Source organism: Lipophrys pholis (genome assembly GCF_963383615.2).
Source record: "Lipophrys pholis genome assembly, chromosome: 6".
NCBI classification, from domain to species: Eukaryota; Metazoa; Chordata; class Actinopteri; order Blenniiformes; family Blenniidae; genus Lipophrys; species Lipophrys pholis.
Window position 1 is genome coordinate 18410959 of NC_137629.1, and position 27170 is coordinate 18438128.

Genomic DNA, 27170 nt, shown 5'->3' on the forward strand with positions numbered 1-27170 from the left:
GCTATTTTGAAGGAAATGTTTAAAAGCCATTTTTGTAAGCTGTTAAAATACATATACAAAGTGGAAAGTTTTATGAACCATCGTTTTTTTTAAGAAAATAAAAAAATAAATAAACCCCAGGTAGAATTGTACCTGCTCTTTGGTGTGTACTTTGGGTCAGATTCACGCATGTCTGAATGTATAGGCACCCTGCTAAAAGTCTGATATCTTTGCTTCTGTCGTTGATGAACTGAACGCGCAGCTTTTGCTGCCACCTCCAGGCCAACACGAGTAACTGCAGCTTAGTTCATGGTGTTTTTGTGCTGCAGCAGCAGCAGCCTTTCATCAAGGTCACAGTGACGGCACACACTGAATGTGGGGCCGCCTCATTAATGCCTCCTCAGAAGTGACAAAAACAGATCTGGACACTTGATAAAATCAGTAAGCCTTTTATTAAATTAAAAACAATCTGTAGATTCTTACCAAAATGAAGGGAAGAAAAAATAAAACATCACCCAAATGAATGTACCATCGCTTTCTGCTTTAGTCTTCACAGTATTATCAAAACTCCCGCCGTCTCTTCTCGCATACAGGATGTGCAGAGCCTTTTCCAGGAAGTCATCAAACAAATGAATGAGTCCTCTGCTCACACAATGGAACTCATCTCAGTTGGCCCCAGACAGCGGCTAAAGACTAGACATAAGGGTGAAATAAAACGGTAACAAAATGTTTTCTGTTTTGCCCCTCATACAAAAGATTTATAAAGGACAGCAACCTCCCGGCTTCAGTTCAGAGGGAGAAAAAGGGAGACGTCTCAGTATCTTAAGACTCCGAAGCAGTTACATACTGTATGTACAAACAAGTCAGCATGAAAAATAACCAAAGGGTTGGCACAGTCAGTGTGGGCTAATGGTAACCATTTGATGCATGTTCAGACAGCAGATTAGTTTATTTACAAATTAAAAATGGAAGAGGAGGGGACATTCCTCGCTCTGACTAACAAAAACAAATCTTATCTGACAATGACGCAGTTCCAGGCGGGAAAGGCCAGTTCTCAGTGCAAATGATCCAGCTTGCGTAGCCGTATGGGGTTGGGAAGAGCTTGCTGGTTGTGTGCGGAGGAGGGCTCCTCCTCCGGGGAGCGGAACAACACCCGACCCCGGTGGTTGAAGAGGTAAAAGGACGGGTGGTTCCTCAGCGTGTCAAACGTTCTGCGATCGGGATAAAAGGGAAGAACGTTAAGAGAATAATACTGCTCTAAAAAAAAATATATATATATGTTTTCCTACATCTAATGAATGGAAACTAAAAAAAAAAAAAGTAGCAATCCTGCAGATTATCTAAAGCAGCATGCTCAGTGTATTACTACCGGCCGTGTTTCCGTCGATAACATTGACTACACTTCATAATTATACTGATTTCACATTGTAATTGAGCGAGGAACATTCACAATGTACCATCATTCACACAGCTGCCCACTAGAGTGACCGGATTCAAAGACAGATGAACTAATGCAGATCGATTACAGTCACACTAACCCGCCATCAGCGGTGAGGATTAGTTAGATAAGACTTCAGATGCGTCCTTTCACCAGAACGCCTCATGCAAACTTTGGAGTACTCCTCTGAAAAGGCCCAACAATGAGCGGAGTCATTTGCATGCGACTGGACTGGAATGCAGGTTCTCATGTTGAACCCCGGACCAGAGCGCGTAAGACAGCTGCAGTGATACAAGCTTTAATATGCACCAAACCTCCTGTTGGTCCAAACTTCACTCACCCATTAAGTTCATGAAATCAGGCTAAATGGAACAAAACACACACACCTCAGTTATTTCTCATCTGCTTGGCTGCATGAGATCCATGTGTAGAAATGTGAATGCAGTCGTCTGAATATTGGTGCAAACTGAGGCTGATTGAAAAGCACTTTGTGAACGAACTCAGGTGTGATTCAGTCAAGGAAAAATCACAGCTCAGTATCTTTAAATAGTCAAAACACAGGATGTGACCTGCAGCAGAAACACTGAAACCCATTTTTACTTTAAATAGTGCCACACTTATAAGAAGCGAGTGTTTGTGGGATGAATGTCAACACTTGTCGGCCAATATGAAGTTGATAACTTCTATAAGCTTCTTTAACAAATAATATTCACCTGCTTTCTTTAACCCACCTGTCTGACTTTCTACTCAAATGTGGTGTTTCATGAGCTTGGTATCATTTGTAAACATAATCTCAACAAAACGCCTCTCTTATTTTCTATTCATCTTCTCATGAAATCCCTAAAGCCAGCTCACGCTGATCGCCTCGATGCCCCCGCCCCGGGGAGGTCAGGGTCCGTCTGTGGGAGCTGGTCGACTGTAATGTTGCTAAAACTGAAGCTGAGGTGGAGAGACAAGTGGCTCCCCGGTGACGGAGGACACAAACATCCCCACTACCATGGGAGTAGCATGGCGACTGTGCTTACTTGTTTTTCAGCTCTGAGGAGGCGTCCATGTCTTTGAACTCTCCGGCAATGTGGACAATACCGTAACAGGTCATGACGAAAGATAATAAAGTCTGCAATACAATCTGGAGGAAGAGAAGGGATTCAAGTAAAAACGAATTTATCATGAAATACTACATTTTTCTAAAGCAATAGAGAATATCATCAGTAAAGAAAAAAAAAATAGCATTTACAACTACATATTTAAAACATGTGAAATAATGTGGACGTATCTTTTGAGGGCGTGTTGATGAACAAGAACAAATCAAGGTGCGAATCACTCACATCAGTTGGTAGTGTCTCGTGCTCCTTCTCTGTGAGTCGCATGTATGATCGGTCTGAGGAGGAGAAGAAATTTTTAGTAAAAATCTAAAATACAAAATGACAATGCACTTACCGGCCACTTCATTAGGTACACTTGTGCAATCCGATGTGATCCAGTACTGCAGCAGTGTTTATATCAATACATTTCTAAACAAAGATGAAATAGTTGGGATTTAACCAATACTGTCCAACATGTTGCCTTCCTGTCCCCATGCAGGAACAGAGGTGTTTATCATCAACCATCCTGCTGCGAGATTCACACAGTATCGCTCATGGTCCGAGCTGTAATTTATCAGAGCTGTTTTCTTTTGGGCAACATTAAACTGTGCAGGTGTACCTAATAATGTGGTCCATCCATCTGGACGCCAACTACTGAATACAGATTGGAGAGAAAGTGGGTGTTTTGAGACATTACATCCGTGTTTGATAAACTGACATATCGTATAGTTGATAATGTACTACTGAGCTGTGGCTGAGTTTAACGTTTGATTCTCCTGTGGAGGAGCCAAAGCGGAGCTACGCTTTTAGCATCTCGTTAGCCCGCCGATGGACACGAAGGCCCGGGACGCAGTTTCATCAGCCAGCGCGGTGATAACAGAGACCCAGCCGGGCTTGAACACACACGCGGAGGCGTGCGTCTCCCCGCCGTGCAGTGGAACTCACGCTGTGCCGCCGAGAAAGCTGCATGAGCCAAAGCGAAGAGTCCGACTCCGACGACACCTTTCCAGAACGACGACGCCATGTTGGAGCAGGACGAGGATGAACCGGGTGCAATGTCGTAAAACACTGCCGTAAAAGCCCGCAGCCGTGACGGCGCTTCAATTCAACACAAAGGGACAAACATGTATAAAACACAAACAAACACATTAAGATAAACAGCTGACCTGGCTTTATTTGTTTTCATGGTCTCTTTATGTACAACAAAAAGATAAAGAATAGTTCTGCAATACTCTTACTTTAAGGCGACGAGCTAACATCCGCTTCCTAAAAGCGTTGCTCTTACTTTGAAGGGGTCAGCCGGCTAACATCCGCTTCCTGTTAGCTTCCTCACCACAGCACATTTTTCCTCCCAGTTCTCTTACGTTTGATTAATTTTAGGCCGTTTACAGATCAAACATGGCGCAGGGCCTCGTTAAGAAACTACAATCTGAAGTAGAAAAGTACACACAGATGCAGAAAGGTATGTTGTAGTTATTTTTTATATTGTGTGCATTATGTGCTTTATAATGTCGAGCTAGCTGACCACATTAGAACCAAACAGTCAAGTTTATTTGCCCTAATAAGTATTTTTTCTGGCGGTAATGATCAAATTAATACGTTAATTAGTTTTAACTGAGAAGATCTAATCAGTACATGTCCTCTGTGTGTGTGTTTCAGATGTTAGTAAAAGCATGTCAGCTAGACAGAAGCTGGAGGCTCAGCTGGCAGAGAACAACATAGTCAAAGAGGTAAAACACTCACAATACACTCACAACATTATCTGAGGTAAAACAAAGTACATATATATATACATACATACAATAACACCATCTGAGGTAAAAAAACCAAACAAACAATGCTCTCAATACACTCACAATAACATATGAGGTAGACATATTCATAAAAACATCAAATAACCATGTGAACCAGGGGTTTAGTGCATTTACAACCTTATTCTAACACTGTATCAGTTGATTTCAGTAGTTGATACCAGTTACAACACTTTCTTTGTTTTGTTTTTGCTCAACTCATAATAATATCTTGTGCTTTTAATGCAAATAGGTATGAGTACATCTGTGGCAGTTGTGCCCGCCACTGTCGGGTTCCCCCACAGAGTCACGGAGCCGATAGTTTTCCAGAACCATACTTTTTATTAAATGAAACCAAAACACAAACTCAAAACTTACACAGACTTTTCAGGCCGGCCATTGGCGGCTCATCCTTTATGAGCAGAGAGGTGAGGCAGCACACGTGATTCACATCAGGGGCTTAATCACCTCTCTGCCACAACATTCACGATTCACCAAACAAGTTAATCTTTACTTAGAAAATAGTTTACACATTCTGGCATTTGAAATGATTTCTCTTGGTCCAAAATACAGTGAAATGTCACAAAAACAGTGTTCTATTTGCAGCATTTTTCATTCTTCATGTTTGTTTTAACAAACTCATCATCATAAGAAAAATATTCTTCTGATTCTGATTCTTCTATGTTAGATGAATCTGGCCCCCGGGGCTTTATTATTTCCGTCTTGTATTATGTCTGACTTTCATTTGACTGCAGCATAATAAAAATAAGGATTCCTAGATCTCTTTAGTTATTTATGTTTTGGTTTAATGCGTTTAATGTTGCACATTGCTATTTTTTTGACCTTCAGTGAATTAAAATCACAAGTACAAACTAAGGCTAAATTTTCATATACTATACATTGCACAACTTTGTTTGTTACATCATATAAGATATAATGTTGTATACACTCGTGTACTAACTGAACTCGTTTTCTCCCGGTGACTTCTCCAGGAGCTCGACCTGATGGACTCCACAAACACCATTTACAAGCTGATCGGACCAGTATTAGTGAAGCAAGACCTGGATGAGGCCAAAGCCACGGTCGGGAAAAGGCTGGAGTATATAAATGGAGAAATGTAAGCTTGATATAAAATTCACCATCAATTCGATTTAATGAAATGGTGCCCTGCATCTGAATCCACATAATACCGATGTACTGTATATTGAAATTCTGAGGTGTTGTTTTTGGATTGGATCGTTCTTCTCAGGGAATTTCAAAGGTGAAGTGCATTCTAATTTAGAATTAAAACCTTCAGTTTTTGGTTGTTTTATTCTCCTCTAACCAAAGGTAGTTAATCTGAAGTTACATAACAAGATGACCAGAGCACATTTGTAATTCAAGGCTGATTCTACCCAAATACGCAAGAAGCTTCATACATCTAAACAAGACGAGGACAAAGTTCGACAAAATGAGATCATTGGAAAGGTGGAACAGATCCTTCTTTACTGACTGCAATGACAACAAATATCTTATAATCACTATATCACTACTGTTTGTGTAAAAGCTGGAGGATGTGGTTTGAAGCCAGGTGACTGCAGTCATATAAAGATAATGGAAATGTTCCATAAATCACACCACAGAGCAGAGTGAACAAGGCCATTCAATATTTACCCTCACTCCAAAAGCTTATTGAGACTTGATCCAACCAAATATCCTTCTTTTTTTAAAAAAAAAAAGATGACAGTTGGGACTTCCTGAAATTAAGAGTCTGCAATGTTCGATTTGTGGAGTGAAAAAAGAATGCTGATAGCTTTTTAACATTTTTACTCCTTGTCAGTTCCATATAAATGTTATAGGATTATTATTGTTACTATGACACTCACTGTGACAGTTGTTGAGATATAATAGAGCTAAGTTGGCTGACGATGGCTTTTTTGCTGTTATGTTGGAGTTTTGGGGCGTGCTTACATTCCCCTGTTTGAACCGGACCAGAGTTCTCTTCAGGGAAAAACCGTTTGGTTTGCCACGACGTGAACACGCCCACGAAATCTGAACCAAAGCCAACAAGCGACCTATGGTCCCCTTCAAATGTTAGGTCTCGCTTCGTTTGTAGACGATCTTTCTCATGGGCGAGGTGAGATGACGTGACAGAGTCTGCAGTGCATTCTGGGTAGGAAACTAACAAAGCTAACCGCACGAATTAGAAGAAGCAAATTGGACAATATCTCGCGGCCAGACGTGGAGTAGTGAGCAAAAAGTAGTGAGAAGGACCCTCGAGGACCGGGGTTGGAGACCTCTGCCTTAGTGCTTGAACGTGTCACCAATTCAGTGCAGGTCAAACACACTCATATTCTCACCTATAGCTCACCTTAAACCTCTTTTTGGACATTGGGGGAAACTACAGGGTGCAGAGCAAATCTATGCACAGAGAGAAGATGAAACATCCACACATAAAGGAACGTTTCAGACTCAAATCATCTCTCGCTAACAAGCTGAATCATCTGTTTTCTCTAAACTTATCTCCGTGTTCTTTTTTTTTTTTCTTCTTTCCCTCGCAGTCAAAGGTACGAGACGCTCCTGAAGGACCTGGAGAAGAAATGTGAGCAGCACCGAGAACTCCTGACTAGTTTACAGCAGGAGTACCAGAAAGCCCAGGGCCTGACTGCCTGAACACACACACACACACACACACACACACACACACACACACACACACACACACACACACACACTGACAGTAGAAGGGATGATTACAAGATGTAAACCCGCAAGACGAGGATGAAGACCCTCTGCTCATTTCAGTGCTTCACAGTGTTCGTACTGTGACTTTCTGTTGTTATAATAAACATGTTTTCAATGAACGCTGCTGTTTAGTCTCTCTCTGTCACACAATTTAAATTACTTTATGTTTTGTTCTTATACACACAGTAAAGTGAAGCAATAGGATAACATCGACTTTATTGATCACACAATGGAGAAATTCCAGAATATAACAGACTGATAGACAATAAGGTGATGAGGATAGATAGATGCACTAACAAAGTGAAGATCAAGTGGTATAAATAAGAATAAGGGACAATTGCATAACAATAAAATGAAAATATTATTGAATAAGTAAAAGTGCAGTGATATGTAATTTTAAGCACAATTCACACTGTAATCCACTTTGCTACTATTAATGTCATAACAGTACACACACACACACACACACACACACACACACACACACACACACACACACACACCCACACACTTTGAATTGATCTCTTCCTCTGCATTGTAGCTGATGAGTTTATTCCAGATGTATGTCTACTTTAGTTTCCCACAGTGCCAGCTTTATTTATTCATCACATCAAAAATAAAAACAAAGATAACTGGTGAATTGAATTACAACACAGTAAAACATTAACTGTTAAGTTACTAACCCTCAAGAGCCAGCAAAAAATAAATACATTTCCATTAAAGTTTTAAGTATCTTGTCTTGAAAACGCCCAAGGCTGAGTCTAGCAGGGCTGACTGGAGCAGTAGAAAATTATAAATGTTAAGGAAGGAGTTGATATATTACTTCACCATTGTGCATTTTATAATTCAGGAATGTAAAAAGTTTACATCTAATTCAAAGCATTTTTACTAAAACCTGAACACGTTGGAATTTTACAGAAAAATAAATGCAATTTCAAATGTTAAAAAACAAAAAGCCTCATGGTGCAAAGTCAAAGGTCCCAAAAAACGTCTCCTCCACCCACAGCTGCTCTCATTGATTCAACATCCACACCTTTTCACTTTGGGCTGATGTTAAAAAGGGGAAAGCCTGTCTCTTCTCACTTTGCATGATTTCTGCAGCCTTCGGCATTCAAGTGTTTGCAGATTCATCCTAATGCACATGCAGTATGATAGCTTCACACTGAAGAATCCATAAACACCCATTGCTTTTGATGAAATAATGAATATTGAGTTAATGTCCTGCGGACCAGAATGGATCCTTGGCCGGTTTTAATGTTTTCAACATGACATTTTCTAATGGTCTTTTATTAGGTTAAATACTCAGTGTTTGTCTGTAGCTTATCATGACTTATAGCTGTAGATCAGATCACATTTTATTGTGTATTCCTCACTAATACTTACAAAAGAACGACCGACCTCAGACACACACATCACGCTCGTGCACGAGTCGTGTGTGTGTGTGTGTCTGTTTGTGTGTGATCTTGTTTATTTAAAAAAAATAAAAAGTCATCATTATAGTATCACCAGTGTTTTAGAAGTTGTGTTTGTTTGGATTTGATCAGTTTATGTGATTTTTCTGTTTTACCGGTGAAACAGACCTGCGTTGGTCCAGTTTGCTGGACTTGTGAACGGATCCCGTGAAGCCACCTCATTAGACAAGTTGTGAAACCAGATCTACAGCAAAAACCCCTGGCTACATAATCATCTCTCCTCTAATGCAAAATAACCTCTAGTACCAGACAATGATGTTGCCCCGTACTACTGATAGTCCTTGATTGCATGCATTTAAATGCAGATCAACACACCTTGCATACCCCCAGTATACATTGTGAATGTTATCAGGACCCACAGTGAACCGCTCTTAACCCCACTGCCACATCACCTCAACAAGTATCCACATGTAACCTGCATTACAAATAATAATGATAATAAAAACTCATTACCTGCCGAAGCTATTGACCTCCACTTATGACAAATTGTGCAATAAGATAAATTTTTCAGTCGTACCGCTGCTATTTTTTTTATATTGAACTCAATCGTATGGAAAAAGTACAAAGCACGCGTTACAAAATACGTATTTTTGAAAGAATTGCCTTTTATTACCAATGACCGGCATCCCATCAAATGTGCTTGTCAAAAGCGTTTGTCAGGCAAACTGTGTGTATAAAATCCATTTTCTTTGTTGAAATTTAGATCAAACGGTGGAATAATCAATCACACTGGGGAATATGTTCACTTTTGACTTTAAGTATTGTGTTATGTTTGTGATAATTGTGTGATTATTGCCCACATGGTTTTAATCCATCACACATATATCCAGTGATCTCAGTGTTGTGGTTTCGGTGGGTATATACATCTGAAATCAAAGTTCAAAATACATCCAAAGTTCATACACAAGAGAAATCAAAGCAATGATGTGGACTTTAAATGAAAAAAGTTTTATTAATAAGCACACGTGAGTAAACGGGGTTGGAAAACATTTTTTTTGGGGGGGGGGGGATCAAACACTCGGGGATGGAGTGGAAAAAGAAAAGAAAAACACTCCGGTAAAAGGAAAGAAGTGTGTCCATGTTAATGTGCAGAAAGTGAATGAAGTCAGTCGGTCTTCAGTTGTTATAAACTGGTTTGACACGAGCCTAAAAAAATATATAAAGCTCAAAAAATGCTGATTTCATCCGCAACACGAGGCATTAAAGAGCAAATCAAACTTTCAAAAATACATTTGTAAGAATATATTGTACAATAAGTATTGGATTTGAGTAGAACTTGAATTTGCGCTCAAATTAATCTGCTGTGCGTCACTTGGGCCAGGGCCTCCACACCGCCTCGTTAATGTGCACCGGGACCACCGGGGAGGGCAGCAGCTCTCTGGGGCTGTAGTGAAGCCTGTAGGGGCGAGGCAGCTGGTGGTGGGGCAGGTGCCGAGGAGCCAGGGCAGCACCGACCCCGTTAGGCGGCCCACTGATGAACTCCGGGGGGCTGAGAGGGGGCCGTGGCCCCGGGAGCGCAAAGGGAACCGGGTTAACGTGCGTCCCGACGTTTTCATTCGCCCCCTGCCTCATGAAGTGGTCGACCCTCAGCATGCATGACCTCATGCCGTCGTGGTAGCTCTGCTGCTGGGCACAGTTGGGCATCGGTTCCCCCGACATGGACCGTCTCATGGCCCGCTGACCCCGCTCCATCTGTCGCCCCGTCTTCAGGAACTGGACCACACTCTCCAGGATCTCTGCCTTCTCCACCTTCGGGTTCTTCAGTTTCTGTGTGGAGGAAAGAACCAGTAAGACACCATACAACATGTGCAGGTAACACATAATTTTAATATCTCACTCGCACACACTCACCTCGTTATCGGTCCCCTCCACCATCAGCAGACGCAGCGCCTCCAAACTGTTGTTGATGCGCTCCCTTCTGCGCTTCTCCATCACCGGCTTGGACACCTGCGTAAAAGGTAAAGCAAAAACAAATTGAGAGTCTGAGCAGAGTGCTGCATGCAGGGATATCTCTCCCTCTCCTTGTCCCGGCAGCCTACCCTTTTCTGAGTCCTCTGTAGGGACGAGGTCTTCATGTCAGCGTCTGAATCACGGCCTGAGTCACTCATGACGATGACATCCATGAAGTTTGGTGATGATGGGCCCGATGTCTGCACTATTTAAGCATCTCTGAGCGGGACGCTCTTTGGACACACCCTCACCTTAAGCGTTCAGAGGCGCACCGGACCTCGAGCCAACGAATTCACCTGGGAGGCACAATTTACATATACATATCTCGGTTGTTCATGAGGTTGTATAATCGAAGAGGAAGGAAAAATGGTGGACATTTGTACTCAAGTGGAACTACTGCAGAATTGCTTAAATCACTAACCATCTTTTAAACTACTGAAAGTTACTTTGTATAACAACTTACAGGTGAGATTCAACAGTAGAAAATATGTTCATATTATCACACTGAGTAATATTCCCAAAATATAGCATCGAACTCTTCACAGTTTTTGAATCTGATCTTGAGAGAAGAAAACATCGGAGATGGAAAGATACTGAACATTTGTACAAATACCGTTTTTTTTGCACACCATTGTCGAATAAAGTTACTCAAAAGTGTACTCTGCTCTAAAACATAATGACCTTTTAATTTCATTTAATCGAATACAAGTCACCTTATGTGTAAACTAAATATGTTTGCAGTACATTTCTCAGAACATGAACTAAATAGAAAGTAACGACTCGCAGCAGAAACTTTCCAATTTAAACGAAAACTAACGAATTGGTTACACAAACGCAACCAATCGAAATGGAGAAATAATGTTGACTCATAAATCACAAGTTTATATCGAAACGTGTGACTTTAAAAGAGCAAAGTCATTTGAATGATCATTGTGGGTATAATTACACAATTCTAAATAAAGTAGAACTATAAGTGCTTCCAAAATAGTACAGTAAAAGTGTAAAAACACTGGAATTTATTACCTCTACACTGGATTAAAAAAATAAGTTTTTTTGTTTAATAAAAAGAAGGCTTTTGGGGTTTTTGCCTTGTTTTTCTTTTTCTTTTCCAGGCCTGAAAGGTGTGGTTTTTTCCCGATGTGTGAAATGCTTCTGATTCAAAGTTTGAAACTATTTCTCATGTCGTAACCTTCTAAAAACTAATTTAAGAGTGCAAACACACTTTTATTATGAGAATCCAGGTTTTACCTATGCGAAACTAAATCCGCTCGTATACTCCTCACCTCTAAACACCCGCGGGTCTTTGATTAAAATGAACCTGCGCTCGCTCTCCTCCAGTGTGTTTTTCTCGAGTGTAAAGTTCACGCCATCTCTCTATCGGCGGCGACGCAGTGCGCACAAGCAGGGGCGCAGAGCTGCGGCCACCGGGGCCCTTTGTGTTTGGTGAAGCTTTCTGCGCACTGCATTTATGGTCCTCCTGATCCCCCTAATAGGCTAAAGTGTGGAGATAACACCGGGATGATCGGATCACGGGGATCTGCTGGAGATTAGACGGCTTTTCAGAGGCCATAATACTTCCGTTTGAAATACAAAAAGAGGAGAGTCAGTGCAGCGATCCCTCTGCTCTACAGGCCAGCGATCAAATAACACTTCGTATGCACGATGGAAATACATCTTTATTTTTCTGTGTATTTCACAGTTTGGATGTTCAGATGTTTTCCTTTCTTTCTTCTCTCCACCCTTCCCCTCACATATCCACACGCTTCATCTTCATCATTTATGTCAATTCTCCTGATTTAATTTAGTTGTTTTTTGCTGGTTTTCATTGGTCTCTAAAAACTAGTTTTTTTTTTTTATCATTCCAGATCGGCTTGTTTACATTCGTGTTCAATTGGTTGTGTGTAGCTTTCGTTATTACATGCATGCATGTATGGTGACGTTGACGTTGGGTGGCAAGTTGAACATCTGACGCTGGAAACCCCCGAAGAGAAGAAGCCCATTTGGGCAAAGTCTGGCTCATTTACAACTCTTTACCTCGTTGAATAAACAAGCACATTCCTTCCAAAGAAATTCTGAAGAAACTATAAAAAAAAAAGCGAGACACGATAGAGTCCTTCTCCTTGATATCAGGTCTGAACGAAATTTTACTCATGTGTTTTTTTCTTTTTCTTTGAGTTTTTTATCGATTTTCTTTTCTCCTCAGATCTGACCCTGCGTTCTCCGACAGAAAGGAAACGTGTCGCCTGTTTTTATATTCTACTTTTTAACTGGTTTCATCGTCTCCACCCAAATTTCTGTTACTTTGATTGCAAAGGTGTTTGCATTTCAGCACCAGCTGAGACACCCGCCCTATCTCTCCCACCCCGCGTGCGTAAAAGTGTGTGGGAGTTAAACCAGGCAGGACCCGCCCCGTAAATAAGCCTCACAATGTGCTCACCCGCTGCTGTGCAGGAAACTAATTGGTTTAAAATGTGCGCTTTGTCGGCAGAGAAATGGACCGTTTACTTCTAATATCGTGACTGCTCGTGTGCATCAGCCACACCGACAAAAGAGTTTAGAGAAGAGTCAGATCTTAGAGGGAGAGAGAGGGAGAGGGAAAGAAAGAGAGAAAGAGAGAGAGGCAGACGTGTGAAGTCGTAAAAAGAAGGTATCAAAGCGGCCTGCAGTCCGCTGCAGCGCACACACTTCACACACGAGTGTCACAAACATCCCCACACTTCCTCACTTAAGTCACATCCTCAGATAAACACGACAATCCACCTTTATCTCTTTTTTTATTATCAAAAAAGAGAAAAACCTTGTATAAATGTATCTGTCAGAGGAGGCGTGCTCCGTGCGCCACACATCTAATGCCTATTTTACGCACAGATCACGGCGCGTTGAATTAAAAGCTCAGCTCCATTTGGATGAGCTCTCATTTGGCCTTGATATGAAGTGTTGGTGTCACACGTCATAAACAGGAGCCGCTCACTTTGTCACGTCTGTTCGGTTCCCACGAGGAGCAAAAAGGTTTCCCACAGCCTCACTTCACATCAGCATCTTCTATAGAAACCTGTCATCTAATACCTAAATGAACTGGAATGGAAAGTAAAGAAAGCCGAAATTAGAAAGTAATTCTGGCTACATTTAGAGTTCTTCCTTGCTCATGTGTCCCTTGTACTTTATATAAAGTACAATGTCCCTCATGTAATACTTCACAATGCTTAAAATGTTTTTTTAATGACCAACAAATGTATTATTTTTTCGGAGAAAATTCATTTTGATTGAATCCAAAACAAATTGGGGTTGTGTATTTCTTTATAAGCTTCTTTATTGTTTGAGAAAAGTGTTTTGAACGTTGTTCAGGCAAATGGAATGGAACCACTTTAGATCATTTAATCAAATTAATTGAAAAAGAAGCAATACTTTGAGTTGCTTTTGAAATAAAGAATACTTCGCATTTCATCTGACTGATGAAAAACAGCTCTTTTCAGGATTTTGTTTACATTTTATGCACCAACAAAAGAGTAGCGCTAAATAGATGTGAATGATGTATCCACACGATGTACAGTCAGCACAGTTCGTCCACATGGTTCTGATCTGATAGTCTAATCTTTATTCTTGCCTTTCTGAAAAACTTTTATTCATTCTTTTTTCATTTCGCCTACAACTTCTTGAGGCTATCTGTTTCAATATCGCTTCGATGAATACAAATAACAACCTGAAACAATCCAATCAAAACCAAGAGGAAACTCTGAAGGAGTTTGGTTTCAATCTTATACCAAGACAAAGATAAGATTTTTGTGTAAAGAGAGTTGCTTTACTTTTAATTCAATTTCTTTTTCTTTTTTCAGAGCAGTGATCCATCCTCCGCCAGGCGACGTCATGTCGTCCTTCCAGCCAATCAGAGGCCGCGCGCGCTCTTCCTATAAAAGCCTCTGCGAGCCTGAGGCGGCGTTTCTTTGAACCCCTGCAGCAGCTTGACAGCACATCTGGACCAAACATGACCAGAACTCCTCCGGATCAGCCTCAGAGTGACGGCAGGGCCAGGAAAAAGGTACGAAAGCCATTTATTTATTTGATATCCACAGATGCGTAACTTCGGGACAACAGTTGACCCCGTTTAAAAAAAGTTAAGAAAGTTAAAAAAAAATTTTCATAAAAAATGAAATCCCCAGCATTTAGAAGGTTTACTCCTGGGGTGCCAAACAAACGGCCCGTGGACCAAAACTATTACTGCAAAGTGTAAAAACGAAATTAATTAAAACGAAAGAAGCACCAAATCTATGATGTCACGATGAACGAATGAAAACGTGCATAATGACACCTGCAGTGATCCTGCAGCCTGGGAAGCAACAGGTTTCTAGCAATATAGTGAATCACTGTGGCAAAGAGGATTTTATTCATTTTCTTTTTCAATCTGGAGAAAGTTCATCTGGACCATAATATATAGTTTTTGATTTATTGAATTTAAACCTTGGATGTTTTTGCTATGAACACATAACTACAACCACGACACTACAATTCAGCCAAATCCACGCTGTGAAAGTGAAGTTGTGAAAACATATATGTCATTTAGCAGATTTGAAGCCAAATAAAGTTCAAAATAAAGTAATGTGCAGCAAATGCAACAAAATGCAAAGAGAAAACAGAGCAAGTCGTGTTAGACAGACCTTTAACTGTAGTGTGGACCCGGGGCCTTTATATCAATTGGCATAATGTGGAAAATGAGTTGTTGCCTTGCTGTTGTTTTACCGGTCCAGCAGGGTTGAGTTGAACTAGGGCTGTATGAACCAGACTGAGTTTAACACCACTGGATTAGTCTGACCATTTGGCCTCCGACCCTGCAGAGTGTGGTCGAACAGCTTTTGAGTTTGAGAAAAACCTACAAGAAAAAGTCAATAACTTATTGGCGTGATCACGTTTAGTATATAAAACTGTTAAGCTGTATCATGTTGGTTTGTTTCCAAGAGTCTTAAGCCAGTTGTGGAAAAGAAGAGGCGAGATCGGATCAATCAAAGTCTGGATGAGCTGAGACGTTTGCTGTTCCACTCCACATCTGATCCAGTGAGTCCTGTCAACACAGTTAAACTCCACGCCACACGAACGCACACAAATAATAACCACACTGATGAAATGCGTTTCTCCCACTTTCCGCCGGTTATCATTGACAGCGATTGCAGAATCCTAAGATAGAGAAAGCAGAGATTCTGGACTTGGCTGTGGAGTATCTTAAAAAGTGGACAGATAGGATAAACCTGCACGATGGTTGGTCAATTGATTTGCTCATCATTGTTTATGTTCCACATTTGAAGTGGGGAGAAGTGTAAATCAGTGTATTAAAGTGTCACTTCTGTTTCATCCCTCACTTCTGGGGCGTTTTGCAGGTTGTCTTCACGGTCCGGTGAAGACTCCTGCTGCTCTTCCTCCTCCTCTCCTCAGCATGGAGACTGCAGGTTTCCAGCAGTGTGTGGCCCGGCTGACCGGCCACATGCACAAGATAACACCGGCGCAGCGGGCCTGCCTCATCGAGAGGCTCAAACGTCACGCAGAGAGCAAGAACCCCAAGGCAGACTTCAGGCAGACCGCGGTGGAGACCCCCGCCTCTGCCCCCGGGGAGGCCATTTGCACATCTGACAGCAAGGAGTCCCCCGGCCTGCTTTTACCGTCCCAGTGCCCGTTCCAGCCTCACTCCTGCTCTCCGCCCTGCCACGAGTATCTGTCCCCCCCTCCCTCCCCCTGGTACTCTCCTCCTTTCTCCATGTCCTCCTCCTCCTCCTCCCCTTTCCCGTCATTTGCATGCCCCTTCTCCTCCGCCCCCAGCTCGTCTCCTCCGTCCTCCAACACCTCCTTCTTTAGTTTCTCACCATCACTTCCTTACTGCTCTGGCCTCCATGTCCCTCCCCTGACCATGCTGAGAGCCCCCACTAACCCCGCACACGAGGAGGGGCCGGCCCCAAACTCCTCCTCTCCCATGTGGAGGCCCTGGTTCCGATGAGGAGCACGGACTGACTTGGGAGATGAGAGCATGACAAAACCTAGACTGCCTTGGATGTACAGTGTATATAATGGATAAGATTGCCTTTATGTGTTTTGTTTTCAATCTTTTTTCTTGGAAATAAATGACACACCTGAACCTTGTGCGGCCTGGAGTGTTCATTCGTCCACGTGGAGAGGTGATTAAAGTAGTCCCAGAAACAAACACGACAGCTTACACGCACGTTATATTACCGTTTTTGTTAATTATTAGCGATCACACGTGAACTTGAGTCATAGTTTTGAGTAATAAATCTTTTAAAATTATTAATTGGGTGGTCTGTTATCAATGAAACCTTTTTCGAGACAATTTTTTGTGTTATGTTTTATCTGAAAAGTTCAGCTTTAAGCAACGTTAAAAGCAATGAAATACATTGACATAAACTTGCAGGGGAGCCGAATAGCAAGTACAAATACTTTGAAAAGCCTATTTTGATTCTAACTACGTCCTCAAACGCTTCATACTCAGTACCATTTACTTTGAAACACAGGGAGTTCCTCCAGAGAAATATTTTGCCAGTTTTAAGTTTCTCTACAGTTTAAAGTTCTAAACACATTTACAAGTCACTTCACTTTTCTGAAAGTGACTTTTTTATTACATTTTTTTTTGCAGCTCACTGTGTTGCGTTCAAGATGAGACAACAGACATGCAGGGAGAGTTTTATCCAATCTAAAGATTTTATAACCAACTCTAAATTTGAAATGGTTTCACTAATGACACTGACACTACAGACACCTTTACACTGGGACTGCAGCTTTGTCGTGAAACTCGGTGCGGTTTTCTGTGCTGTGTCCTTGTTCTCTCTGTGTTTAGAATAAAACCTCTCTAAAGCCGAAGCCGCTGGAAAAACACAATTGGTGCCACAGACGTGTTGTCGGCGTGTCGTAAACCTCCTCGCATAACTGAGAGAGGTCAATGAAGTTACAAAGAACAAGAACTGTACTTGAAAGGTAAACAGCAGCAGAGAGTCTGCGGGACACTTTTATTATCGCGCTTCTTGATTTTACTCTTAAGATTTATGAGCTCGAGTTCATCAAGGTGAGAAGCGGAGGTTTGTTTTGACTCCGTAACACTTTCCTATGCGTTTTGGTGAAATATGTCATTATTCATTAATAGGTGGTAATGACACAAACCGACACAAACGATATTGGTAAACGTAAGCTGTTAATGGTGTGGGTAGTAGTAAATGTGCAAATGTAGGCAGAACAAACCAAAACAACTCAACCTAAAGGAAGAGACAGGGAGTGGGTGAAAGGGTTGTTTTCAGACTGCAGTCGGCCTGTTTAGGTGCGGCCGGGACTGATAAACATGATTAATATGCAATTGACCCCCAAGCTACACACACGGCCACCTACTGCAGGGGAAACGCGTAACGGAGAAACCCAGATATCAGAGATCAATACGACAAAGCTCTTCAGTCTTTGGTGAAATCTAAAGGTGAGTTGAGGCAAGAATTAAAAGACTCTCTTCTATGGATGTTTTCAATGAGAATATGCATTTCAGAGACCACCTGCTCCCAGAGACCACCAGCTTCAGGAAGGGTCCCGCCCTTATCAGCTCGCTGGTAATCCCCTGCTTTTGTGTGAAGAGATGCAAATGTTTAATCCTGCAGGCCCGGACATATGGGACACTAATGGCGCCTCCTTCATGCAACAGGACAACCAAAAACTTCTGCACTCGCTCGTCGACCTCACCGGGAGAATAGTCAATTCCTCGTCATTCCCAGGTGGCTGTTGTGCTTTTCACTGCTTTATTTTTCATCAACAACTTGTACAAGATGTTTGCAAACCTTAAAGACTAAATGAGACTCTTATTACATTCTCCAACAAATAAAATGTACCTGGGGCTGCAAACAACCTTTGGCGAGAGAACACATCTCATGAAGATAGTTTTGCTGCACATGCAGAAAACTGTTGTTGCATCTATGAAGTTTCACAACTGCAGTTTAGCTTTTTTTTTTTTTTTTTTTTTTTTAATAGCTCAGTTTTGTCTATTTTGATGTATTTTAGTTGATTCAGCCATTTTTCAGTCATCGTTGTCCTTTTGTCTGGGAACTCACTGCAACTTATTACACACAAACACGCCGCGCTTCAACTCAACCCACTGCCATTTTAATCGAAATATAATTAAGAAAGTAATAAAAAGCATGATTCTCTGCACTAAACGACGCAGTGACGCTGGAGAGTTTGCAGGTGGTGTGAGTTCGTGGCCTGAAGGCAGGACTTGTTTACCATCCAATAGCATTGTGGGGTTAAACAATAGGACTCATTGACCATGTAAATGTGGTCTCTTGAGAAAGAAAGAAAAAAAATAAGGAATTGGTGTGGGTTGTTTGTTTTTTTGTACCTAAACTCTATTTAATAAGCACTGGATCGCTTTGCCTTTTGTGAATTAAACTGAAATGTCTCTTCTATCATCATCAGTTTAAAACATTAGTTGGTTACTTGTTGACTTCCCAACATAACAAATAATTTCAGTATGATTATATGAAGAACTTAAAAGGTTTTCATGGTGTGAACCTCATAGGACCCTCCCTGCTGCCGGGTCACTACTGTAGAGTCTTCATAGATTATTAGAATAGACGATATTTCACCCAAACAAGAAAAAAGACTATTTGATTTACTAACTTTTAATGCCACTCAATTTTTTTCAATCACTATTTTTTTCTTTACTATGATTAATTTCCTTTGTCAACAATGTTTGAACACTCATCTACATCTGTCTATAAAATGTGAATTAAGAAATAAGGGCTATTTTGAATATCATGTGCTGCTATTTGGGTAGATTGTGACCACTCTCCTCATTACAAGCAATAATGAGGGTGGGAGAGGTGTGAGGTATCAGCTTCTACAGAAGCAGCAGGAGTAGGAGTACTTCTTAATTTGACATTTTGTCATATTACATTTATTTTTTTTATCAGGTTTTGTTCTCAAAGGTTCTTTCTTTAAGTTTTTAATAAATCTTTTTCGGTGCCTTTTTAAAAGTACCATATCAACATATTTGAGCATTGGGTCATGACTACAAAACTTCATCAAGTATCTATTACAGTACATCAATATATATATATATATATATATATATATACATACATAAAAAGGATAGGACTTTTGTTTCAGTTGATATTTACTAAAGTATTCAAAACAAACTCAGAGATCTTTGACATTTTGAAAAATGTTAAATGTTTTTACGTAGATAGAAATCATTACAATTTTCCCCCCAAATGAGTTTGAATTCACAGTTACAGAAAACTAGATAACCAATGTGTTTGACTCCTTCTGTGTGGAGATACTGACGGTGTGACGTCCCTGCAGTGGAGGCCAGCAGGGAGCTGTTGATACGTGAAAGGGACCGTTATCCGGTGGTTGATATTTAAACGTGGCGTTGACACGGATAGAGTCAAACATTTCGAGGCTGCGGTATCTCCACACTGCTTCCCTTCGACAGCATTTTCAAATGATCTTTAATCTCCTTTGTCATCTATGTTTAAACACTCAGCTACGTCTGTCTATAAAAGAAGGTGTAGACGATAATGATATTTAGGAAGTTTGGCGTGTTTTTTTAGGCATAATTCCTGATTTCAAATTGAAATAATTTCCCATGACACTTTCAAATAACTCAGTCACAACAATGTGTGTACAAAAGAAAGTATTCCCAATTTCTCAATTATTTAGGTCATTCTAATCATAACTTCTTCTCAGAAGTGAATGCTCAATAATCCTTGACGTAAAATGATACCCCAACAAAACATGAAAACTCTGCACCAAACGGCCCGTGTCTTTTCTTTCTGTGCATGATCATGAATAATATTCAAACTCAAAAGAGGAATAGTGGTTGGCAGTCTTGCTGCACAATGAGAAGACCTCAAGTTCCAGCTTGGTGGGTCTTATGTGTGTAGAATTTACCCGCAGATGGCTGAGGGTGTTTCATCAGTGACCAGCAGAGGGCAGCATCGACACAGCAGAAAGTTGTGGATCAGCTAATATGATCTGGATCCCCCCTTTGACCTCTGGAGAGAGGGAAACTGTGTGTCTGGGGGTGGGGGTGGGGGTTGGTTGGTTGGCGGTGGGGGGGTGGGGGTGGCTGGCATTAAGACTAAACAGACGACGTCACTGAGCTCTTCTATCATCGATAAGCCTGAGATGATTGACTTTCTCTCTCGCTATCGTCTGATTAAATCTCCATTACGAGCCCAGAATATTTCCAGCAGGGAGGCACCACAGGATTTGGCTTGAGAAAACAGAATTTATCACATGATAGAACATGTCGTTGGATAATCGTTATTTTTTTTTTTTCCCCCCTTGCCTCTCATGCACCGAGGAAACTCTCTTGTGAGAGTGCCATTAGTTATGAGGTGGCCATTGTTCTTTGTCAGAGAAATGAGAGGGCAGGCACATCACAGGGAGCAGCTTGATTCTCCTCCTGTCTGCCTCGCTTGTTTTGATCGCCCTGCAAAGGCGCATGAAAGCAGAGAAGGTCGTTCACACCGGAGAGGATGGTTTCTGCGGCATGCCACATAATTAATAGGGAGAGAAATCACCTCTTGGAGTGACCTGACAATGGGTGAAACCTCCTTGGCATTTTTCTCAGGACAGGCTGATTAGAGCCTGATCCTGTTACCCCTCTTTAATGATTGTGTGTGGTGGTGTTTTTTTTTTTCTCGACATAATGCATTCCAGATTTGGAGCAACCTCAAGATGTTGTGCTGTGAAGATGTCATGGGGTTTGTCACGGCCTGCTGGGAATCTGCAAATTCCTCAGTGTTGGTGCATTTCAAAAACCCAAACGCTGAGACGGGACTGGTGTCAAACACTTTCATCGCACATGTGCACACTTGTACACCTCCAAAGTATATACACGACACGGCACGGCACGCTGTACTTTGCTGGCATGTAGCTGGGCTCTCTGCAGCACAGGTGCTTATCATGGCGGTCCACGAGGAAGGCCTCACTAACAGACGATCTGCTGCTGAGAAGACCCCTCACTCTCATCACGATCGGAGCTGGTTGACTCGCTCACCAACCAGGAAGTAGAATTGCTTCCTTAATAAATGGAAACCGTGTATCAACATGAGAAATGTCCTTCTATGTCTTATGTTGAGATGTTATTTTTACTCCTTATTCACTGATGTAATATCCAACTGATACATAATTTCAAACAAGGCTTGCAATCCGGACTCATGGGGATCCTCAGTTTTTTTTCCTCCATGGAGCGTTTGCATGTTCTCCCTGCCTGAAGCCTTTCAGGTGAACTCGTGAATCTAATTTGACATTAGATGTGAATGTTAGTGGTTGTTTGTCTTTGTTTGTCCTGGGATCAGCTCAAGCACCCTTAAAAATCTGAAAAAAAAGAAACTTTCATTCATGAAGAATTTCTTTTTTCCAGTCTTGGTTCATCTCATCACACACGTGTCAGAAAATTCAGCGTGAGATTAAGTTCTGCTGTGAGTCAATAGACTCCTCTTCCTCATTCCACAGCTCGGAACCAGCCGGTATTCAGGACCAACAGCAGCACATGGTTTTACATCGGGGGTGAACTGGTCTGCATGAGAAGAGAATCACTTTGAGCTGACACTCTGATCTACTTCCACGTTATTAGCAGCTCTGATAACTGATTGTCGCTTGAATGAATGATTCGTATTATGAAATCTTTCACACGGTTCCAATTACTGACGTTGCAATGAGCATTTTGTTCTATATAAAACTGGTATAGAGCCGTTGGCCTCCACAGTAGCTATGATGTATTAGTTAAACAAACATTCGTTCACATCAACTACTGAGTAGTACTGCGTGGTAGTGCGTGCAGGTCAAAATACTCTAATAGACTTTAAAAATGTGACTGATGAAGTCAAACAGAACAAAGTAGTACGTGTTTACTTACTGCACGTCAGGTAATGTGTCACTTCAACAAAACTGGGTGCAAACTATCTAAACATACTAAGAAAGACATTTTAAAGTACAAGGTACATTTTTGGACAACCATCTACTTTTACTTTCACATATTTGTAAAACAACCCCTTTTTAAAGAAGTATTTACACTGTAAAACACAGTACATCCTGATAAAATAAATAAGATATAATAACTTAAAAATTCATTACATTTGCATTATCTGATATAATAATATATTTATTGTGACTCAAATGAATTGAGTTAAATTAAAATTGTGATTCCAGTGAACTCATTTCCTTTAAGCAGTTATATCACGGCATAAGGATGACAGATCAAGATCTTTTTTTAATTCTTAATTTCTACATTACCATAACTCTGAATTGTTCTGGATGATCCCGCATGTTTTTTTTTTTTACTATTTTCATGCTAGTCATGTATTTTTTTTCTAAAACTTGACATTTATGGAATACCAACATTCATTAACTTGCACAGCCATTTATCTGAGCAACAAGAGAGAATAACTGAGTGGAAACCTTCCTAACATTGTCCCCCGTTCCTTATAAAGTGCCCAGTGTGGAAAAGGCACACGAGGGAATGTTCTCCGGAGTGCAATATGTGATTTTCCAAACCTTGAACTCTGTGTGTTATGCGCTCTATTTGTGTAGGAGTGACTGTGCATTCTTTTGGAGTTGAGTCAATTTGTTTGACTAAGCTCCATTTTGGAAGACGGTCCGTGGACCCGTCGCGTTTTATCAGGCAGATTTAAGGACGGCTCTCCACTCAGTCAGCATCCCGAGAGGAGGAGAGCGAGGAGGACTCCTCTCTCAGATCGCATGTCAATACGCAAGAATGTCGACCTGTCCACTGCCCACGACTAAATATCATTTTCCCCTCCCCTTTCATTTCTCTCTCTTTCTCTCTCTTTGCGAGCGTCTTTGAAGTAAAACAGTGAAAGGATCCCAGACTGTAGCAAATTACCCAGGACTGAAACATTTTTGACATAAGTCCTGAGAGACGAGGGCAAGCCACTTTTCCTGGCGGCCCCTTTGGCTTTTTTAATCTGGGGCTGAGGGAGACAGCGGCGCTGACAGAATGATGGGACAGCTGGACATGCTTCCAGGCCGGCAGCAGACGGGCCAAAGAAAAGCCGGGAGAAGGGCCGACGTGCAGACGTCTCAGCACGGAGCCAGCAGGTCAGGACAGAGGCTGGACGGAGCGCCACACGTGTCCTCAGGAGACATCGGCCCGCCTCCGTCTTCATCGAACAGCAACTGCAGCCGAATCGGAGGGAAATCATTTTGTTTTGGCTTTGACTTGACTTGTTTAAAAAAAATAGGCATTTTTGATGAGTTTGCAGAATTTCTGCTTGCAACACAACAACTGCATCAAATGTCAGATTCAATCAGAGCAGCGCTGCTACTCAGACTCTGTTACTCAAATTACATCTGCAATCAATGTGGAAACAAATGAAACTTTCATAATTTTCATTTTCATTTAGACATGCAGACTCCAGATATCGATAATAAAGTATTTACTACATGATTCCAATATTATGGCTTCCACACCTGACTCAAGTACATCAAGCAGTGAGCCAGAGGACCAGCAGTATTTTAATGAAGGGAACTCAGAACCCGATTTCTCTCTTGAACAGTTTGAGGACAAAGTGGAAAAGAAATATAAATGTTGAGTCAGTCAAACTTTCAACTTGCTTTTTTTTCGCCTTGCGTGAAAAAGCTCCCTGCTGTTAAATTATGACAACTTTACCACAAGGCTCGATGTTTTTAGAACTGGAAACAAGAGAAAAGTGTTCTGGTTCTAAATAAAAGAGAACAGATTATCCTCAATCAAAGCATTCTGAGTCATGTTTTTGGAAATAACGACTCTGAAATGGGCAAGTGAAGCCTCTTAAAAACGACGTGACGGCACCAGACTTGGCGTTTCCTCCAGTTTCCTGTCTGGTGAAGCTAAACTAAGTCAATTATGCCAAAGCAGATCATGTGAACAGATGATTAAAAAAAATAATTAAAAAAACTTGTGGCTCCATCACACCTATAGTGGAGTTTCCCTTTTCCCTCCTCACATCATGGAGATTTAATTTAGTGTATTGCAACTTAAAGTTTTATTACAAAGTCCTACTTTCTATCAAAGTTCTGCTCAGTCTGGTTCCTTTAGTGGTGAAACCGACACTTCATGCGATGCAGTGTTGTGAAATATCTCAGGCCAGAAAGACTCTTATTATCTTATTCATCAGTAAATCCAAGCCCGTCACTATTAATCTGCTGAAGGAGGAACGTTGCTGCGTTTGGAGTTTTTTTTATGTGTTTCGGTTTTGATTGTACTCTTCTTCGTTTTATTGGCAATAGAGATCTTTATCTCAATGTGACTTCCTGGTGAAATAAATGATAAAAAACACAATTATGGTTGTTGTTTGTCGGAAAGAGTCTTCTTCTTTTTGGGGTGATCATAGATGATGGGTGGATAAACTGGGCATCAATTTAAATTACTCTAAATTTCTGTATTACTGAATTTACTTCAATGTTAAAAAAAAAATTAAAAGATCCATATCGATCTCCTGTCAGGGGTCACAGTGGCAACATCGTGATTAAATTAGCTCCCATAATTATCATGAATTCCCGAGGAAGATGTATTTGGTCACGGTCTGAGGAGGACAGCAACCATGGTTGCCTCTCCTGAGCTGCATGAGCTCCTGCAGCTCGCCTTGATAACACGTGTTTTTCACATTAAGAGCGATAGTGCCGTAGGCATGATGTATTTCTGCGGGCCAGACTGGATTTGAGCATCACTGTTACTTACTAATATGAACGTGTCAGACTGCAATGAACATTTGTGAGCAATTCGCTGAGTATGAATCCTGAATAGTTAGAAATCGCTGTACCCGAGCATGGTTGAATTGTTTTTGAAGTGTGTTTTTATAATTGCTGAATTTGAAAGATGGCATGCAACAATTTTACTATTCTCACAGCGGAAAAATCTGGCAAATACAGCCAGACACAGCACAACTACCTGCTGAAGGGCAGTAAGGGCAGTAAGGTGTATTTGTGTTCGAAGACGGAAGAAGTAATTTTTCTCTGACCAGTGAGAAAAACTCTCTTTGATCTCGGCTGGATTCAATCTGAGGTTTTTTGTATTCTGACAAAAACTGTCTAGATTGTTTTGGACATGTACCTCAAAGTATTGGTAGTTTTGTATCAAACACTCACATAAACCCCAAAACAAAGTAATCTGATCAACAATTCACGCTTCTTGAGTTGGACTGGGCCATGCCTCACACCGTGACCTTGAAGTCTCTGAATTCACATTTAGTCTCTAATTATCCAAACCTAACAACTTAGTGGTGGTATGTACCGATTCAATGAGTTTATTCAGGTGCTGCTATTTTAATTGGCCTTTCAAGGGGTCAGATGACAGTCGGTCATCAGAGCTCACAGTGGACACTGTGGCAGACCTGGAAAACTGCTCATTGTATTTAGTCCTAATATATTGGTGAAAGAGGGTGTATTCGCATTTGTCTTCACTCTCGTGTTTCTATTTTCTTAAACCTTAACTCTTGGTGAGACTTTGAAAAACGTTCCCCCTAGTGTCCAGCCTTTACTTCAGGTTTTGGCTCTTTGTTTTCACGGCCTTTAAATGAAACACTTCACTTCAAACAAAGAGGAAATGAGGGGTCATTAATTACTTTGAGCACTGCGGTGGACAAAGACCGAACGTCCCAACATCCTCCCGGGAGCGTCATTGTCATGGCGAAACGTGCTTAAAGCAGACAGGAAGTAACTTGATCCGAACAGGAGGGAATCGAATCAGACGTCGCTGAGCGTGGCTTGTTTTTCAGGGCAGGCCAATTATATTTGACACAAGGTGCTTTTCACTCATGCCTCGGTGCTCTCCACTTTCAGGGATTGCCATCACAGTGGTCCACTGGTTTGCCTTTTCTCCCTCTCAATTTGACAAAGTCCTTTTTGCCTGGAGACGATGAACAATGGTTGTCTTTTCAGAGATCCCGTGGCCTTTTTGTCTTCCTGAGGGAGCCCTCTGCAGTCTGCCAGACTGTATTGTCGTTCACTTTGCCTCCACCATCCAAACTGTAACCGTTCCTGTTCTCCGAGAACTCGCTGGGTTCAATTAATTGTCCAGTTGAGATCAAAGCTGGAACTAACTTGGCTTCATCCCGTCGGCACATTTATCTTAAACTCTCCCGCCGGTGAGGAGACTTTAGGGGATGAAACACTTCCAGCCAGTCTGTGTGGGTTTTCCTGTGTTTTGGCTCTCCCCACTTTCTGTCTGGGAACATGCATCCTCCTCGTCCTCCCTCCCCCATGGGTGGGCCGTGACCCCGCTCGCCTGCAGCCACCGCAGGTTACCAAACTCTCGCCCTGCAGCACTAATAATCCCGGGCATCCTCGGCACTGAACCTTCTGCTCTTTGCCCCCTTTCTAAAAGTCAGCGGGAACCCCAGCGGGTCACGGGTCAGCGAGCTAAACGTCAGCTTCCGATAGAAATAGCCACTGAAACACAGGTCATCTAAAAATACCGGCTCCTGTCCGCTCTCATTTAGGGAACACTTTGTTTCTTAGGGCGTCCATTGGACTTTTGTCTTGATGGCTCCAGAAATGGGAGTGAGAGGTTGTTTTGTGCGCACAAAGAAGCCGGCCCGATGATGTAGATGTCTTTTTCCTCGTATGTAACCTCATACTGCTGAGAAAATGTCAGAGTGCAGGAGAAAGCGTGTGTGGACATCAGATTCTCCAGGTCCTTAAGGGGCCCCATGCCCTGACAAATAGAGCCGTCTGTCCTTATCTCTCCCATGTAAGA

At 41.6% G+C, this 27170-nt stretch overlaps 4 protein-coding genes across 4 annotated transcripts; 2 read left to right on the top strand and 2 right to left on the bottom strand.

Moving 5' to 3' along the window:
* Positions 1–412: 412 nt before the first annotated feature.
* On the bottom strand, positions 413–3776 carry mmgt1 (membrane magnesium transporter 1). Its single transcript, XM_080465592.1, has 5 exons — positions 3741–3776; positions 3448–3600; positions 2746–2798; positions 2443–2546; positions 413–1190 (listed from the first exon to the last, which is right to left on the bottom strand). Exons 2-5 carry the CDS (start codon positions 3524–3526, stop codon positions 1034–1036), a joined length of 393 nt encoding a protein of 130 aa, XP_080321718.1. The 5' UTR covers positions 3527–3600; positions 3741–3776; the 3' UTR covers positions 413–1033.
* Positions 3777–3810: 34 nt separating this feature from the next.
* Positions 3811–7133, top strand: pfdn6 (prefoldin subunit 6). The gene is made up of 4 exons (XM_080466352.1): positions 3811–3964; positions 4162–4232; positions 5285–5409; positions 6833–7133. The coding sequence occupies exons 1-4, from the start codon at positions 3901–3903 to the stop codon at positions 6942–6944; spliced, it is 372 nt and encodes a 123-aa protein (XP_080322478.1). The 5' UTR covers positions 3811–3900; the 3' UTR covers positions 6945–7133.
* A 2663-nt stretch (positions 7134–9796) lies between these two features.
* her5 (hairy-related 5) lies at positions 9797–10596 on the bottom strand (the record flags this gene model as incomplete). The annotated part of the gene is made up of 3 exons (XM_080466166.1): positions 9797–10255; positions 10340–10435; positions 10528–10596. The coding sequence occupies 3 exons, from the start codon at positions 10594–10596 to the stop codon at positions 9797–9799; spliced, it is 624 nt and encodes a 207-aa protein (XP_080322292.1).
* Positions 10597–14420: 3824 nt separating this feature from the next.
* Positions 14421–16415, top strand: her11 (hairy-related 11; the record flags this gene model as incomplete). The annotated part of the gene is made up of 4 exons (XM_080466167.1): positions 14421–14474; positions 15389–15484; positions 15592–15685; positions 15805–16415. 4 exons carry the CDS (start codon positions 14421–14423, stop codon positions 16413–16415), a joined length of 855 nt encoding a protein of 284 aa, XP_080322293.1.
* Positions 16416–27170: the final 10755 nt, after the last annotated feature.

Excerpts from the sequence above, each read along its gene's own strand:
- mmgt1 (XM_080465592.1), bottom strand. The coding sequence starts at position 3,526 with ATGGCGTCGTCGTTCTGGAAAGGTGTCGTCGGAGTCGGACTCTTCGCT. Across the intron at positions 2,799-3,447 it reads AGCTTTCTCGGCGGCACAGC|ACCGATCATACATGCGACTC; the intron begins GTGAGTTCCACT and ends TCTCCTCCTCAG. Across the intron at positions 2,547-2,745 it reads ACGAGACACTACCAACTGAT|ATTGTATTGCAGACTTTATT; the intron begins GTGAGTGATTCG and ends CTCTTCCTCCAG.
- pfdn6 (XM_080466352.1), top strand. The coding sequence starts at position 3,901 with ATGGCGCAGGGCCTCGTTAAGAAACTACAATCTGAAGTAGAAAAGTAC. Across the intron at positions 3,965-4,161 it reads GTACACACAGATGCAGAAAG|ATGTTAGTAAAAGCATGTCA; the intron begins GTATGTTGTAGT and ends TGTGTGTTTCAG. Across the intron at positions 4,233-5,284 it reads AGAACAACATAGTCAAAGAG|GAGCTCGACCTGATGGACTC; the intron begins GTAAAACACTCA and ends TGACTTCTCCAG.